Source organism: Macrosteles quadrilineatus, unplaced genomic scaffold (assembly GCF_028750875.1).
Source record: "Macrosteles quadrilineatus isolate MER2022 unplaced genomic scaffold, UCM_ALF_1.0 Scaffold_8__2_contigs__length_117827958, whole genome shotgun sequence".
Classification (NCBI taxonomy): Eukaryota; Metazoa; Arthropoda; class Insecta; order Hemiptera; family Cicadellidae; genus Macrosteles; species Macrosteles quadrilineatus.
The window spans coordinates 42,982,277-43,001,524 of record NW_026542601.1 but is presented as its reverse complement, the minus strand read 5'-3'; the positions used below and the strand labels follow the sequence as shown (position 1 = coordinate 43,001,524).

Genomic DNA, 19,248 nt, shown 5'->3' with positions numbered 1-19,248 from the left:
TCCCTCAACATTTATGATTTATAATTGTTTAAGCTGAAGAACAGCAAAATCCTAGAGCAGCCTCAGAAAACTTACCACCCCACAGCTAGTTAACTACTTAACTATATCTTTAAGCAAACATGAAGAAACTAACCTTGTTGATAACAAAGTGCAGACCCTGTCCTTTACTGCGGCAACTCAACACATAGTTGCCCGGCTGGGACGTACAGTCTCGCACCAGAAAGTCTCCGTTTTCCTGCAGAATCTCGTCGGCACGTGTACGAGGGATGGCTCCGTGATACCATGCGTGTGATCGCAAATCTCGTGTGTCTAGAGACAGCTCCCACTCCAAGGCCTTCTTGAGCTGCACCGGATCTGCTGTGGGGTCTGGCGTCGCCTCCTGCAAAAGGTGAGATAATTGTAGACAGTTGTAAATACAAGCATGTGCGTACGGAAAAAGATTTATACAGTGCAAAGTAGGTTAGAATGATGCTCCCAATGTGGTACAGAAGAGTGGATGAGATAACCTGGAAGAGCTGGGTATATGAACTGATAAGAAAATATTTCAAACCCAATTGCAGATTATTCTTAAATACTTAGCAGATGAGTTTTCTTACAGACACATTAAAGTTATACTTTTGCAAACATTGTGGCTAACAGAACATAACCAATGTTTTAAAACAGTGATGAAGCAGGGTCAGGGTAAATGTCAGACTTTCCCAATCCAATTGTCTAAAGTTATTTTCAAAGTTCAATGATGCTAGTTCCCGAGCTCGTTCAAATAAACATAGGTTTATTGAGCGAAGCTCTTATACGTCGACTCTTGTGCATTTCGTAATACGCAAACTCCTCCTAGACGGCTGAATCAATCGTTTTGAAATTTTGCATGGTGATAAAGACCATATCGGTGAGTGCCAACATCTATATGGCGTTAAAATAGTCTCTCAGGAATCCGCCCCACTGGGTCTCAAAGTTTCAATGTAATCCTCATGGAAGCAGTATTTGACACATACACAAAGACATATGATCAGCTGTTGACTTTTGAATGCAGTAAATAAGGAAATAGCTGATAGCATTATTCCACAGATATTAGGACAGAAACGGTATGGATAATACATATAATCAAATGACGACACTAGCTTGGGTCCGTGACGTAGGAAGTGGTGCAGGAAGTAGTAAAGGTAGCAGTATGGAGTGTGGAAACTGTTTATGACGATTAGATTAAGGTATCTGCATTCCTAAAATTCTATGGAAAGGGACGAAAACAGGTCCACGATGTAGGAAGTAGTGAAGGAAGTAGTCAAGGCGAGCTGTCCGGAGTGTGGGAACTGTTTATGACGATTAGATTGAGGCATCTGCAATCCTAAAATGCTATTGGAAGGGAAGGAAACAGGTCCACGACGTAGGAAGTGGTAAAGGAAGTAGTAGAGGCGAGCTGTCCGGGGCGTGGGATCTGTTTATGACCATTAGATTAAGGTATTTGCATTCCTATGATATTATGGGAAGGGAGGGAAACAGGTCCGTGACGTAGGAAGTGGTGAAGGAAGTAGTAAAGGGAAGCAGTCCGGACTGTGGGAACTTTTTGTGACGATTAGATTAAGGTATCTGCAATCCTAAAATGCTATGGGAAGGGATGAAAACAGGTCCGTGACGTGGGAAGTGGTGAAGGAAGTAGTAAAGGCAAGCAGTCCGTACTGTGGGAACTGTTTGTGACGATTAGTTTGAGACATCTGCAATCCTAAAATGCTTTTGGAATGGAAGCAAACAGGTCCGTGACGTGGGAAGTGGTGAAGGAAGTAGTAAAGGCGAGCTGTTCGGGACGTGGGAACTGTTTATGAACATAAGATTAAGGTATTTGCAATCCTATGATGCTATGGGAGGGGAGGGAAACAGGTACGTGACGTAGGAATTGGTGAAGTAAGTAGTCGAGGCGAGCTGTCCGGAGTGTGGGAACTGTTTATGACGATTAGATTAAGGTATCTGCAATCCAAAAATTCTATGGGAAGGGAGAAAAGCAGGTCCGCGATGTAGGAAGTGGTGAAGGAAGTAGTCAAGGCAAGCTGTCCGGAGTGTGGGAACAGTTTATGACGATTAGATTAAGGTATCTGCAATCCTATGATGCTATGGGAAGGGAGGGAAACAGGTCCGTGACGTAGGAAGTGGTGAAGGAAGTAGTAAATGCAAGCAGTCCGGACTGTGGGAACTGTTTGTGACGATTAGATTACGGTATCTGCAATCCTAAAATGCTATGGGAAGGGAGGAAAACAGGTCCGCGACGTAGGAAGTGGTGAAGGAAGTAGTCAAGGCGAGCTGTCCGGAGTGTGGAAACTGTTTATGACGATTAGATTAAGGTATCTGCAATCCTAAAATGCTATAGGAAGGGAGGAAAACAGGTCTGCGACGTAGGAAGTGGTGAAGGAAGTAGTCAAGGCAAGCAGTCCGGACTGTGGGAACTGTTTATGATGATTAGATTAAGGTATCTGCAATCCTAAAATGCTATGGGAAGAGAGGGAAACAGGTTCACGGCGTAGGAAGAGATGAAGGAAGTACAGTAGTCGGGTGAGCAGTGTGGAATGTGGGAACTGGAAACCATTTGTATCTGCAAAGCTGAAATGGCATGAGAAGGGATGGAAGCATGCCCACGACATAGGAAATGGAGAAAGAAGTAGTAAAGGGTAGCAGTGCGGAGTGTGGGGAATGTTTGTGGCAATTAGATTAACGTATCTAAAATACTAAAATGATATGGCAAGTGATGAAAAAAGGTCCACGACGTAGGAAGTGGCTTAGGAAATAGTAAAGTATGAGCATAGTGTGAGAATCATCTGTGGCAGTTAGGTTAATGTATCTTCAATCCTAAAATGCGATGAGAAGGGAAGGAAACAGGACCCACGACGGAGGACGTGGTGAAGGAAGTATTAAAGGCTGGCAGTGCAGAGTGGGGGAACCGTTTGGGCAGTTAGATAAATGTGTCTGCAATCTTAAATGTAATGAGAAAGGAAGGAAACAGGTCTATGATGTAGGAAATGGTGAAGCAATTAGTAAGTCTAGCAATGCAGAGTGTGGGAACTGTCTTTGGCAATTACATTAATGAATCTGCAATCCTAAAATGCTATGGGAAGAGAGGGAACAGGTCTACGACGTAGTGGGTGGTGAAGGAAGTAGTAAAGGTGAGCAGTGTTGAGTGTGGGAATGGATGAATGTATCTGCAATACTAAAATGCTATGGGAAGAGACTGTAGACTTTTTAGGTTAAAATGATTACGAAGCACGAATCGATACATATTTTAGATACATGCAATCGTTTACAATTCAAATTTACAACTGAGTTGACAACAGCTGATGTTTACTCCATAGAGGTTAAAAACTATTTTTACTCCCTAGAGAGTAAAAATGCTACTTTAGACCTGCAACGCATAGACGACTGTTTTTACTGCAATATGACAAAAACAATATAACATGAACCCTCGATGACTCCGCTCAATTTTGTGGATGCCTCTGCGAACGCCACCTAGTACATTTGTACCGAATTCCATCAAAGTCAGATGATTTTTATTTGAGTTATGGAGCTAACGTATACAATTACGTACATGAATTTGAACGGGTGGTGTTTTTGGCCCCTGGGGACATCAAAATATAAGTGGAGTGGTGACGGGTCTAGGTCTTGCCATGAGACGTACGCTAATAGCTATTATTCCCTATGTGGTAAATTCGCTAAAAAAACTAAGGGAGGAAAACCCATTTTAGACTGTAGCAGACTCTGTTGTTCATTCAACTATGTACTATTTTAATGAAAAATTGTCTACAGCTGGTCCATTTAGATGAATGTCTCTTCTTCAGTATAAAAAAATCAATAGTTTGACTAAAAAATATTTATAATTGTATTTAACATAACATTGTTAAAAAGAATCAGATGTTTTACCTAAATTAACCTAGCTCTAAACTTTCAACCTATTTCATGGCGATTTGATTCATTTGTAACTGCAATTCAACTTAATATTGCGATTAAATACTGATAAACTGTCTAAATAAATAAATCCTCCCATTCAATATACTCCATTATAAGGATAAGTTTGGTTTCCAGTTTCCAGACATATTATAGCAGGCCTCCCATTCCACCTTATTCAATATTCTAAACACAAAGCAAGTGGCCCTCGATATTATCCTGGGACTGCGTTTTCCCTGGAAATTGTTCTTTTCTCCTTCCTTTAGCTTGCATTTCCCTCTTGATTGCTTAAATATTTCGACAGACATGGTAAAAATTGCTGTGATATCAGCATTTTCTTATGTTAATACCTTAATCAACAAAGACATTGATACCGCAGAAAATAAGACAGTGCGAATTGAGATTGTACAGGTTATTGTGAGGTTACAAAATATCTAAAGAAATTTAAAAGAGTTTTGTTTATGTTGACAATAATTGTTTATATAGGTACGGTACAGTATTTTATAGTAACCTTTTTAACATAAATTAAAAACCACAAATAAACCATGATATTGGTTACTATGGTAGCTACTATAAATTTTATAAAACTATAATTTTTTATGGATGAATTAGGTTCCTAAAAGCTCAGGAAAATTGGAAGGGTCATCATGATTTTTCTTCTTTACTATAACCTTTATGTAACAAACATAAAGCTGGTTTTCTTCATGGTAAAAAGATAATCTTTTTCCCGTTCCTTAACCTCAAGTTATTAACACAGGGTTTTATTTTTTTAACTGAAAAAAGTACATGCAATAAATACAAACGAGAGGTCGTCCAGTGGTCGAAACTCGACCAAAAATACGTAATGTACTCACTTATCTATTTTCACCCCACACTGTAAATAAAACATGTGATTTGAGTTTCTTCCATTTTGTTTTGGTTTTCTGTTTATATTTCGTTGTTATTTTCGTTACCAGCATGGCAACGCATAAGATCCATGTTAATATTTTCAAATTTTTAAACTCATTTTTTGTGCTTATCTTTGAGCCTATTTAAATTTATAAAGGGATTCTGCACACCTACAGGAAAATAGTTTTCTAACGGTATGCGTAGATTTTCCCTACGATGAACACGAGCTGAGAAAAAAGGTTTTAAAGAAACATGCTTGCCTATTAATATATAGACGAGAGGTCGTCCAGTGGTCGAAACTCGACCAAAAATATGTAATGTACTCACTTATCTATTTTCACCCCACACTGTAAATAAAACATGTGATTGGAGTTTCCTCCATTTGTTTTGATTTTCTGTTTATATTTCGTTGTTATTTCGTAACCAGCATAGCAACGCATAAGATCCATGTTAATTTTTTCAAATTTTTAAACTCATTTTTTGTGCTTATCTTTGAGCCTATTTAAATTTATAAAGGGATTCTGCACACCTACAGGAAAATAGCTTTCCAACGGTATGCGTAGATTTTCCCTACGATTCACACGAGCTGAGAAAAAAGGTTTTAAAGAAACATGCTTGCCTATTAATATATAGATAGATAGATTGAGAAGTTTCTTTAATGACATGATTCTCCAATAACTCTTGCAAAGCACATGTACCACTGCAATGCATACTGGTTTCAACATTGCATGATAAATGCATGCAAATATGATGCATGCATGTTTTTATGCAATTCAAGAATTAGGTCAGGGTCAAAAGGGTTTATTCAATTGATTTCCCAATACCAAGATGAATGAACCAAATAAACTTAAATTGAATTTCAAACTTTTAGATCCATTATCTTGCAAATTTAGTTTCAAGACTACTTTTAACCTACATGAATTTTAGCAGTGTTAAATTATCAGTGCAATGTAAAGACCAAATAAAAATGAAACTGAGTATATCCAGAATATTTAAATACAAGGAACGCATTTGAGTAACACAAACTGTTCTTATTTGTTCGTTATGGAACACATAGCCTATTTTATTTTTTACATAATCATGTATGTAACAATTATTAAATTATATTTTTAGTCCATCATTTGCCTGATTTCTGTAGCCTGAGAAGTGAAAGCTTGATAACATTTGTGTTTAATTATTTGTAGGAATGTTTTTAATGTTTATTTTACATTCCTTATTTTTAAGGACTGCTTTTAAATATCCAAAGCATGTTTCTCTATGGCATCCATAAACCAATGAACTTTTGAGAAAACTACAAGTCACACCCCCATAAACCATATAGAAAATGTTTGCCATGACGAGAAACCTTGTGCAAAACTATCCATTATTTCATAAATTGCCCTTTAAGGTCGCAATTTCTTCTAAAGGAAACTTTGCTATAGTTTAATTTCAAAACCTTTTCCCCTACAATTTCAGAATCTTATGTGTGCATATTCAGTACCTATAATAGAAAATAGAGCTTTTCTTGTACACTCATATGTACAAGAAAATACGATTGCCTAGCAACAAAATTCAATTTTAAATGAAAATCTTACAAATGAACAAAGAGAATATCAAAATATGTTGCCGTAAAGAATGTTACCGTACATAGAAAAGGCAAAATAGTTATGAAATTATGATAGAGAGCAAATAAACTCGTAGAAGTTACTAGCCCTTCAAGTAGTGCATTTGGACTGTGCAGTTGAAAAATACATTTTGTGTCAGAACATGTTTCAAGACTAAATTACCGAAATGTGGACATAAAGAAAAAGAGAAATAGAATATAAGGAATGGAGAAGAAATGAGGATTCAGCACAAAACAAAGATAAGTAGCTCATTTATTTAACTCTCAAGGTTAAATTCAATGATCAAATGATCCAGTTATGATTTAATAGATGCTGAGAAGAATATATTTTCAAACAGCTTCATATTAGCTGTAGCAAACGATTGGAGTCTATAAAACAATAGGAATCTTTAAGGCACAGATGATATTATTTTTAAGTCCTAAGCCTGGGTGAGATTAAAGTCTGGGCGGGATAAATAAAGTCTGCAATAAATTTCACAAATTGCAGTACAAACTCAGTAGGTAGCAAACAGTGGAAGGGAACATTGGTAAGAAGATAAGTTTTCAAATACTTTTGAATTACCTTATATACTGCATATATTTTATATAAATGATTCAAGAAACTTATCTTGATTTCTGTGAGGTTAAAAGGTTGAAACTTGAAACTGAACTGTTTTTGTCTTTTTTATATTCAAAAGCTGAGTTTCAGCTAGGTATAGGAGGTTTTCTGTTACTTTGGAAATGCGCAGTTGCTACAGAAATCAGTTCATACAGCACAACAGAAAGTCATGAACATGACAAAACACTGAGCATAAACAATACTGAATACCAAGGATAACTGGACTCTGTTCACTGTGAGAATTTCACCTCTACACTAGGTCAACGAATAATATGCCATGAGAGAAAGACTTTTGCATGGTTCATTATTTTTTGTCGACTAAGATTATCCTAATACCAGAATCTATGAAAATGCATCATCGTATGGTGACAACATTAGATTTCTTTTGGATTATTCTTTTGTTTCCTAAGCCTCATAACTCTTCCCAGTTTTTGTTTGGTCCTAGGTCCTTGTATTTTATCTAACAATAATTGGAAAACAAACATGACAAAAAACTTTTAGTAAAGCAAACCTAAATATAAGGTAAATGTCTACTTGCTTCATTTAATTTTGTCCAAAATAGGTTCAATGAATTCATATTGGTTTGTAGCTACAAAACAAAAACATGTTTAATCTTGTTAATTTAAAAAGCGTACTGTGAATTAAAGACAGTTTGTCAATTTTTATATACAGTATATAAAAATTGATTATGGGGATTGCTTGTTTACAGATATATATATAAACAAGCAATCCTCATAATTAGTTTAATTATTCTCCATGTAGCCTTTTGTAATTTAACATGACTAAAGACAATAAATATGACATGAGGCATGAGGTTATCAAAGATTAATTAAAAGATTTGGACAGTACAGACAGATTTTAATACTTCAAGACACACACCATTAGATTACTCGATTCTAATATTTACATTTAGGAACTAAAGAAACAAACCTACCAAAACAATTATTTACTTAGAACTTGTAATGTTTTTTGATCGATGCAATATACTGTACCATATGGATATACAGGATTCAAACAAAATCGAACAACCGCAACACTCAAACCCTCCTTGACCAGTCTGACCTCTTGATTTAGTAAATTGAAGTAAGGATTGATTATCATAGAAGTTGATTAGAAGAGTAACAAACTATCTAGGTCTGCTGCAAACATTAAGCCTGGTTAAAAATCTCTCGAGCAATTCAACAAGCGATTATCCTGCGACAATTTGATTCCACTGGACCTGGTATAGTTAAATAGCCAGCAAAAATGAGTACCTTTTACAGATCTTCCATTGGAAATACTAGAGAATATGTGCCCACATCATTTTATATCAGTTCAAATAAGTCCAAACATTTATCACATGACAAAAATACCTTTAAAAGTTTAGTTCAATTCAACATAAGAAACATCTACTTTAAATCAAGTTAAAACTAATTTGGTGCAAATAAATAAGTAGGCCTAAATATTTCTTGGAACAGTATTGAATTTAAAATGTGTTAAGGTATTTTTAAAAAAAACATATTGCCAAACTAATTTTATTCCTACCCACCCTTTTGTTCATTATGCACCCTTATTTTCCCTCCATTTACCACCCTTAGCTTTTGGAGCTTACTGAGACAACTCATCTGTTCCTAGTTTTGAAAAAGATATCCAAAATAAAGCGGTCCTGAAGATGCCAACAAATGTGAAAGACAACAGACTCAGTTTCATTACTTTGCTGTCTGGCTGAATGCACAAAATATACCAAATGAGAGTCTACCTAGGTGGTGGAGATGAATATTTATGTCTTCCCGTGAATAATGAATAATTCAGCAGACCACTAAAACTCCCACCCCTTACTGAGGGTCGATAACCAGCTGTAGTTCAAGGCGAAACTTGCAAATTTTAAGTTTGAAAGTGTAGTTCTCCATGTCTTGATCCCACTAATTCTAATATTGTTTCATGATGTTGTAGCTTGTTGGTGGGTGTAAAAAGTAGTCATTTACAGGGTGCTTAGTTTGGATGTAACAGAACTGAAATCTAGTGTAATGATTTTCCGATCTGTACGCTGACATACCTATGTTTCCCTTCCCCTAATGTATGATTGTTTTATAGTGCAAGAAAAATATGATAACACTATGGAAATTAAATATAAAACATTTTTAATCTAAAAAAAACAAAAACAAATTGTTACAAACAACATAAAATCTTAAAATACATGGAATATTCCCCTCAAAGAAGAATTGGTCGTCCAAAACATAGACAGTCATGAAACAATCGCAGAATCAGTATTGGTTTAGAACAATCAATTGAGAAAAGTTTTATCCTGAAAATATTTCTTGAATGGAGACAGTTCTTAAAAGGCGCTGTGGCACTAACGTTTCAATTAAATCTATGCTATCCCGTATAATAAGATGAAAATTTGATTTTCTACGTATGTCTACTGAAAAAGTTGACTCTTTAAATAAAAAAAATTATAAATGTTATCTTTAGCAAGAAAACCCGAATACGCATCATCTACTAATTAATAATGAATTGAAGCCTACATTGGCTAAAACTTCCCCAAGAAGCTGTTTGCACTTGTCTACAGCCCTAACTCTAAGCTTTCAACCCTTCAACTAAACACCCCTTGGGGAAGCTTGGACAGTTACCCTACTACTTCAACTCATTAAAACATTCACAATTGTTTTTGTTTCTCTGCATGAGTGGGGGAAGGATCCTGAAATTTAATTTGCTCAGCTGAGCTTTTGCTTTTATCAACTCCAACTGTTAAAATGCAACAACACACACAGGATGAACAACAGGTGAACCAGGATGAACAGGGCGAAGCAACAGTGGATAGGAATTTAAGAGAGATATTGATGGTGGAGAGAGAAGATTTGGAACAACACGAAAGGAATGACAAGTCATAAAAAAGACCTGATGCTATGAACATGAGCAGATCCTGGGGCGTTATGTGGCTGCAACTTCCCTCCTTTTCAGTGTAATGTATGTCAGAAGAAAAGAAGTAAGAAGCACATTATGCTAGATTGTCCCCAAAATATAAGTTATACTGTTATTATTTTTGTTTAACTTCGCCCCTGGGATGATTTCATACCGCAGACCATGCAGTTATTTGAAAGCAGCCTGACTTTTTCAACGGGTTAAATCCACCCATCCCATGGTAATGAAGAAGTGAATATAACACTAAGTGAAAGCGGAAGAATCTAACCAAGACTTAAGGAATTGGATGGGAGAGGCTTTGATGATCATAATAAACCTACATATAAACCTATCAAAATAATCCAATAGGATGAATAGAATAAGAGGTGTTAAAAGCAGTTTTGAAACAAAAAAAAATTATTTCGTCCAAAGACTAAATTTGAACTCAAATTTGGCAGAAAAAATGTGTCACTTTCCAAGTTTTTACCTCAACACAAGTCTATTGGAAAGAAGTTTATTTCAACTTGTTAGCATAAAGTTGATAGAGAAATATCACATTTTTATATTTATTTTGTGATATTTAAGGTGAAAGACATATAAAATAATTTTCAACCCATACAAGTACTTTACGCCCCCCACTCCCTGTCCATGACAAGAAGACACTGTTTGGGTCATGTTACCCCAGGGAAATATGCGGCTGGATTGTTTTAAGCTTGTTTTCCCCTGTCACTAAACAAACACAATTTAAATCCCTTACATACACTACCACTGTTATTATTTCTTACAAGTACAGTAAAAAATGTCTAACCAGGAAAAGATATTTTTAAAAGGTTTGCCAAAAAATATTTTGTACAGTTTACAGATAAGGTAGGCCTATACTGTGCAACCTTTTGTAAGTTACATTATCTAACTAATTTCGATAATTGCTATTGTTTCCAATCGAAGTTCACAACTGAGTTTAAAACAGCTATGATTGCTCAATGATTTTTAATCGCTTTGGAGAAAATGAGCTAGGTACTTGAGATCCGCAACACATGTATTAAACCAGCTGTTTTTACTGTAGGATGACGAAAAGTATGTTAGTAGGCTATATTTTACTACTGAAAACTTTAATAAGACTATTGAACCAAACAAACGGATGTCAAAACAACAGAGTGAAAGGCAAGTATTTGTTAGTTGTCAACAAGGTAACAGAAAAATGAAAGAGCTGTTTTAAGGAAGAAAACTCATTATAAAGGGTTTTGAGAGTCATAAAGGGGTTTAAGAGTAGGTAGGGACGAATGAACCCTTTTAGAGATGGAAGGGTGACGATCTAATTAAAAAAATGGGCTTTTTGCAAATTTACTCTAATAACATCTCTATAAGTATAGTGGTATAAAATAATATTGTATTCTATAAATAAAAAACAAAATGCCCATTTTTGCTAAAGGGTTGTAGATTTTTATATAACAGTGTAATATATATATATATATCATTAGCACAATATATTAGGGTAAAATTTCTTATTACTTTTTATTTATTTATTTCCCAATGGTTTACACCAGTTTACAAAAATGGATACAATGTTAATAAGATGGCTAAATTCATGCATTCTTTCATTCATGAATTCATTACAGCGGTAACAGTAGAATATAATAAAATTAATAACAATTAACAAATAATAAGTAAATAGATACTATATCAATAATAACAATCTTGAATAACAATAACAAGAACAATAACAATAAAAGTGACAAGGAATAACGAATAATTAGAAGCAGTGAAAGATAGTTTTGGATAAATTAATACTTTACTTTTTGTTTTCCTGTAAAACTTGGTATACATATTCAGTTATATAAAATAATACAGTAATGACTATTTAAATTGCAAGCAAATGTTTAATTTTAAACAGAAATTTATAAAAACAATTTTTTGTTGAGAGTTTGGTGTGAAACAATATTTCAACAAGAAAAAAGTATCTCTTGACCCAGATGTCATTCATCATTAGGCTTTCAATTAATTATGATATCTTACAAAATGTCTGTAGATAGTAACCAGGATTTGTACTTAAAAATGGCAATAGTGTGGTTAAATAAGTGAACTAATAATAACATAGTTTAAACATTTACTAAAGTAGGCTAACTCAAATAGACTGTATGGAGAAATAAGGTAGCCTAATTTTTTAAGTGAAATTTTGCAAAAAAATCAACCCTCCACAAAACAAAGTAATATCAACTATAATATATCTACAATGACCACTTTCAGGGAAAGTCGGGAGTAACAGAAACCAGGTTTGTTGGTGACAGGGATGGAGGGGAGTTATTGAATTTCCCTCCCTTCAACTGGAGACTCCCTGGTCCAGGGCTGGAGGCAGATAACTGTGTTACCTTTAGTCATGATAGCAGGGTATGGACAATGTATCTGTGTGCAAACTATGTCAGCTGTTTAATATGTAATTCAATCATAAACAAAATAGTGCAAATTTCTATAGTATAGAAATTTAACTAGAAAACGTTTATAATTTATAGTTTAGTTTTATAATCAATTTTTAGTCAGAGGTTGCCGGTTTGATCATGTGAAAAGTTATAAGCTTCTTGATGGTTTAAAGAAGGGCTCAGCTGTCCTTGATAATTGGGCTTTTTAATGGTCACATGCATAGCTAAAATTTGTTAATTTGAGGGATTGCACCCCCATCTCAAATAATTGATAGCAATTATAATGATAATTTGAACCTCAGTTTCGAGGACTGCTCTAACTGCTTACCTAGTTGTGCCCGTAATTTTATATAATAGTGTGTTATATGCTTTGATATAGGTTTTAAAAATATCTTCCTGGTGTTGCATAATCTATTTTGTGGATACATGATGGTGTTTTCGCAAGCTCAAAGAGTATACGTCTTGAAGACGGATTCGTTACCTATAACGTCAATCTTGCAAAAACATCATTTAAAATAAATTCTCAATAACATTTAACCTCAAAGATAACTATTCAACAATGCATATAAGCTGATCAGCTAATTGGCAATAAAGAAAGGAAAACAGGGATACCAACATATAAGCTTGATTTGTCTTTACAGTTCATGACGTGTTATTTCTTATAAGTAACAACTACATTATTGTACATTTTGGACGACACAGGTGTTTGGACTCACTCAAGGCTGTCAGTAACATGGATCGGTCTATTTTCTAATCCGTCGCTCCGTTTGTCTACCCATCACAGCTGATCAAGATAGTCCAATCAATGCCGCATTCCTCAGTCCCGACGGAACGAGTGGAAATGAAACACATCATCTTACAATCCGATTGGATACGCTGTTCCATTGTTGTAGACAAAGACCTCGATCTTGCAACCTTGTGGCATCAGGTCACCCAGATTTGTGACTAGTTCAAAATACAATTCGGACAATTTTGGTTTGATAAATGAATTTGACAGGTTTAATCGCAATAGAGTAAACAAATTAAGTAAATAGGTGTTTTGACGTTTCATTTTGAATTTAAATGTTTAATGATGCGTGTGAAAATATAGAAAATGTACAATATATGTTTATAACTTTTAGAACAATTGTTAAACAGGTACAGTATTGGAAAAATGCATTTTACAATGGATTTTTACTCATGGTTGGTGATGAATGTTTGCTTGGTTTAAAGCATATTTCGAAAAGTCTTTTTGGAACAAACAATTCTCCACAGCTAATTAGATAGTTTAAAAACGGCTCTGAAATTTTTTGGCGTCTTCATTCGAGAAAGAAAAGGAACCTAAAACCGCTGAATCTATGATACAATTCACAATTTCATCGAGTATCGAGATAAGAATGTATCAAAGTTCGTTTTAGCCGTAAGCGGATTGATTAACAGTAAGATGATATGGTTGTTGTTTCTAATACCTATATTATGCCAGATAGATATTCCCTTGTAACTTATAGAAACCTGAGTACTCAACTTGAATTAAAGCGGTTGATTCAATTGCCTATTAAGTTGGGGAGGCAACTGGGTGTATTAAAAACCTAATACCAATGAAGGGCGAGTGTAGAATAGAGTGATATGCCTTTTATAGCTTCGATACTGATGACAAAAATAAATATAAAAATCTAGGACACCGTTTTGAACCATCAAGAAACTTGGTAGCCTACTTTCCTCAGTATCGAATAGGCAACCGCAACCTTTTTGTTATTGGTGAGCAGTCTGTACTCAGCTACCCATCCATAAAAAAGGTCATAAATGACATTTATGTTGTTGGATAAAGATTTTGTAAACAGCCGAAACACACTATTTTTACTTCATTAACCATTACTATTCTAGAAGTTAAATACCGTGTTGCCAGCGTAATCCTTCGTCGTCTGAATGAACTACTATTTTTACATCCCACAAAAAAAGCAAATCTGTAATACCAATAACATATGGGATTAGGAATAATCCTCTATTCACACAAACTGATCTCAAGTAAAGTATTTTGAAGGAAGATCAACCTACTTAATCGAAACGTTAACAAGAGTCAAACAAGGTCTAAAGATGAGTGATAACTTTACTAGAAACGGTTATCAACTCATGATCAAAATTACATGATTGATGACTGTTTGGTAACAAGTTAGAAACTACTTTTAACAAGTAACTTTGCGCATCAGACATGTTACTTCTGGGACCAAGTAACCTCACTGTGTAAAGTTATGGAACATTTTACCATAGACTTTTTGATACAGAAGTTGACGTCCCATCTATAATGACACACTGTAATTTATTTTTAATAATAATGAATATATAATTGGCTGAGTGAATCGTAGAATGTTTTTGTAAAATTATATTTGTTCCCACTGGTTTTGTTAGTTGATGAAACCTTTAATAGCAAATTACAAAACTCATTCTACATAAATCGAACAGTAATCTTGAAACTTCCTCAGCTGACGCATAAGGATCAGACAATTGATTACAATTAATTAGACAGTACCCAATGCATGTTCTAGAGCATCTATAGTCAATACGTTTAATCGTAGACAAAAGAATTAAATATTTGTCTATGGTTTAATGCATGTTCTTGAGCATCTATAGTCAATATGAAAGTAAGGAATAAATTTTTCCTACTATGTACCGCAAACCATTGAGTAACTAACTTAATTGGAAATCGTACTTAGTCGAATGTTTATTTTGCTGTTTGAATGCTTAGCGGATATTTAATTTGGTTGGGCAAGTAAACATTTTTTTGGGAAAGGATAAAGTTTGTTTGGGCAAGAAAAGAAATGTTTAGGACAAGTAATACGTTTTCCTAGATTGGAAATCGACGATTTTCGTATAGCTTAGCTCTTTTTCGGATATATAGTGATGAAAATATACATGTCTTACTTTCGTATACAACAGTCTATTTATATTATTGCTAACAACTATTAAAATACTATAATTGTTTTATTTGCCAGCTAAAACAACACCTAAAACGAAGAAGGGGCTAGAATCGTTATCGAAATAAATTGAATTCATGACCCTAAATAAGCATATAAACGTTTAGATAAGCCAGGGAGGATTAAATCCCCTCCAAGGTACTTCCGGTGAAGCAATTAACATCCGGTTGAAGCAAGCCAATTACAGGGGAGGGGGTGAAGAGCAAAGTGTGTGCAAAACAAGCTTAATAATGTAGAGTCCACATCTCGACTGTTAGTGAGAGATTTGAGAGTGTCTGAGGGTTCAGGGATGAATCTCTGGGATTTGGAATTTAAGTAATGTTTATATGGATAAATAGATGTAAAGTTGATTCGATAAGAACGTCTTTGGTGTCTTTCAACGCTCAGATGCGTATTTTAAAGGTAGGAAGAGTGAAGTATGGTAAGGTGTTAAATGAGATGATAGCTTTGTTGCTGACTAAGATCAGCTGTTTATTTAGCAAGAACAGCTGTTTCAAACCAACATTTTCTCAGGATCTGGTGACCTTAGATTTTTAGGGCGAGCTTCACTGTTCCACTCAGCTACCCAGCTAACTGTATAAGTAAAGTATGTATGAAAGACTAGTGCCTCTGAGATCAGCTGTTCCATCCAGAAGCATTCATTAAACGCCCAATGATCAGGGACAGCTGGGTCCAATTTAGACGCATCAACAGCAATAGAAATAAGGATATAGGAATGCACATGTGTTTTCTTAAAGACGTTCAAGTCAGTGTGGTAAAATTGAATATTACGTTCTCTTACTTGGAATTGCTGTTAGAGAGGTATGTTTGTTAGGGTAATATTTGTCATCAATCGGTTCAAAAAGTAGCTATTTTCGATAACAACTGATATAAAGAAAGTAATTAATTCTTCCCCAAGTCTAATTTAGAGCAAGGGAAAACGATCAGCTGATTTTCCCTTGCTTTCAATTAGTTCTCCATTTACCCACTATGCGCGCTAGTGTTTTTTACAAATTATTTCTATTGTTGAAATAAGCTGTGCTAGTTTTGCTGTGTTTATAGCTTGTAATTCGTGTTACTGTACAATGAACATTACCTTGAATTTCAAGTTGTTATATATATATATATATATATATATATATTGCTATATATATTGCTACAACTCTATTGCTTTGATTTTTATACTAAAATAATGTTGATAGGGAAATATAATATCAGAGGTCTAAATGTTTATAGTTACTATACAGTTCAGTAAATTTTTCTCAATGTTTTTTTTTATAATGAATCATAATGAATATATGCCGTATTTGATAGGAAATCAATTAACTTATTCAGTTTCCAACGTCATGATTTTATGATCTTCAACGACAAATCGAAATAACTACGATTAATGTCGTTAAAATAAATACATCACACATTTTATACAGAGGGAACCTCTCTTTTACAAACATAGACTCTCTAGTTCAAATAAAGAAAATGATATAATGAAATACTAACGCATGAGCTACCTGGTCACAAAACAAATTCAATTCAGGAGCACCCATCATTACCATAGACCTGACACTCCAAGCAGATGGTGAATAGAAGAGGATGATTGGTGAAGGGTGAAGAAGAAGGCGAGAATAGATCGAAGGAGGATAACCCACTCTCAATGACTGGTTCAATTAGTTTTAAATAGCCGAAGTGGCGTTCTTCTTTCTTCCCAAACGGGAATAGATTGACTCGGGTTTTGTAAGGCTACAGATGTTATCAACCTAAGGGTTTGGTTGTAAACATAGCCTTTGGACAAAAGTAGACTTATATTAGATGTTAAGCATGTATTGGTGTGTGTCTCATGTCTAGTTGTATTAGTTGTCATAAAATTTGCGTTTTAGCACATCGATTCATTTATGAGGTATGTGATCTTTGAAGACATTGTGTTAGTTTAGTTTAGATTAGTTTAATGGTAGTGGTAGTTTAGTTACTCATACGCACCTAGGTGGCGTCCAACTAAAACAGTTTAGTTGCATACAACGACCTTGATTTTACAAAGCCCAAATCATGAAATATGCCAAAAATTAAAAAAGAACAATTTAGTAGAAATCTTAATCTAAACTTTACAAAAAAAAAAAAAAAAAAAAAAAAAACACACACACACACACACCAACACCCGGTTCAAATATAAATATAGCACCAGCACGCGAGGTCTACTTCCATTATTCAATGTCAATGCATTTACTAAAAGCAACATACGACAACAGACATTACATCACAGCTAAGCATTGTTGTAAGAGGGGAGGGTGGGACTAGGGAATGTTTACTGTAGGGAGGGGAGTGTTGTTGTATCAGCACATTCTTGTCTGCTGACGAAACATTCAACTCTGGTATTAGACTAGTTCTTAGAAACAAGACTATCAGCAAGCTGGAGACACGTGGAGGAAATTGCTGTTTAACTTTTGACATTGCGTTTTGGAATAAAAAACCATTGACACTGAAGCCAATTGATTGTGTATTGTCATTGTTACTTTTGATACTGAAGTAAACCGGTCTAAAGGACTAGATGTAGACAATATCTCATTTAAAGAGGAAAACATTTTAGTAGAAGCCACAAACAATATGGGATCAGGCTAAAATTACTTAAAATATCACTTAAAATGCAATTTGGAATTCCAAATGCATTGGAATAAGTGTTATACACCAATGGATAGAAAGTAACAATTAGAAAGTTATATATTTTTTCTGTCTATATAAGGGTAAACTATGGAAAAGTGAAAAACCTTGACCTTTCTGTGATAAAATGAAGGAAAACTTACCATTATGATGTTGCATAAGCTTTTGCTCTGAATGACGTTGCTGACCACCAAAATGTCAGACCTGAAAAAATAATTTTCTTTTAATTCATATGCATTTTTAAAAGCAATCAAGTACACCCTTGGATTTAAAGGTCTGAGGAATTGCTTTGAAAGTATAAATTGCGTGGGTCTCAGGGCAATAAGGTCAAAGATTGTAAGGTTTACATTGATTTGTCACGTTAAAGATTTCCAACTGACTTTACTATGACATTTTACTATTCAAATGATTTAAAATTATTGAAGTTGATATAATAATTATGTGTTATATAAAACAAACATTTGATTTTCATATTTTATTGAGATCATTCGTTATAGAAACAAGTCTTACAGGTACTATGGCAAATGGTGATAATAGGCATGTTTTCTAAAGTGCTTACAAACGGTTAACTTTTAAATTTTGTGGTCTATTCCTTATTACTATTGAACATAACGTTATTTTAAATACAAAAGTACGTACACGTTTAAAAATACTGAAATCGATTAAAGGTTGACATATTCTCGACTACCGTATTTATTTACCGACCCTTCAAAACAGATGGAGAAAGATATGCTCCCAAATACAATATTTAACAATGGCCACATGGGAAGGGAAGTATAAAGGAACACTCGGGGCGGACCGCGGGTGGCGCTCAAAGGGAATAAAGGGCAAAAAGTTTCGGTTTACCAAATATTTGGTGAGATCGCCACAGGGGTTGCTTGAACCCCCGAAGCACTTTGTGTATACAATAACTTGTGACGAAACTGCAATTTGTACCACGTTGAAAATTTACTTAGATATATGTAGTGAAATTTGAAAACGTAATTTATAAATTATTATTAGTATTGCGGGAAAAATTCCTATTTTGTAATTTATTTTTGGACAATTAAATGTTTGATAATTTAAACATAGATTAATCTATTGATTTTGAACATTCCAAAGAGACTTCTCATATTTTTGTTAAATGTAAAGCCGTATTGATGTGCAAATTTTGGTAAAAGTTTTCTTTAAAGAATGGAATAGGCTTTATCCAGTGTCAGTATATTTTCTTATAAATTAAACAGACTCCCTTTTAAAATAATATTGGAAGTAGGAGAAATGGAAGTGAGAGATAGGGGACGTTTTGCTTTTAAATAGGTTATCAAGACAAATTATTAGAGGATTAAAAAAAATGAGTTTCATTCTTCGATATCTTCATAATTATGA

At 34.5% G+C, this 19,248-nt stretch overlaps 1 protein-coding gene across 5 annotated transcripts in view; it reads right to left on the bottom strand.

Annotated features, from left to right (window-relative positions):
- The window catches only part of LOC128999748 (SH2 domain-containing protein 3C-like), a 226,528-nt gene that overhangs the window by 10,335 nt on the left and 196,945 nt on the right, over nt 1–19,248 (bottom strand). For all 5 annotated transcript variants that reach the window (XM_054426410.1, XM_054426408.1, XM_054426407.1 and 2 more), the window contains 2 exons: nt 18,027–18,087; nt 134–379 (listed from right to left, as the gene is read on the bottom strand). In XM_054426410.1, coding sequence (XP_054282385.1) covers nt 134–379; nt 18,027–18,087 — 307 coding nt within the window. The remainder of the gene's footprint in view (nt 1–133; nt 380–18,026; nt 18,088–19,248) is intronic.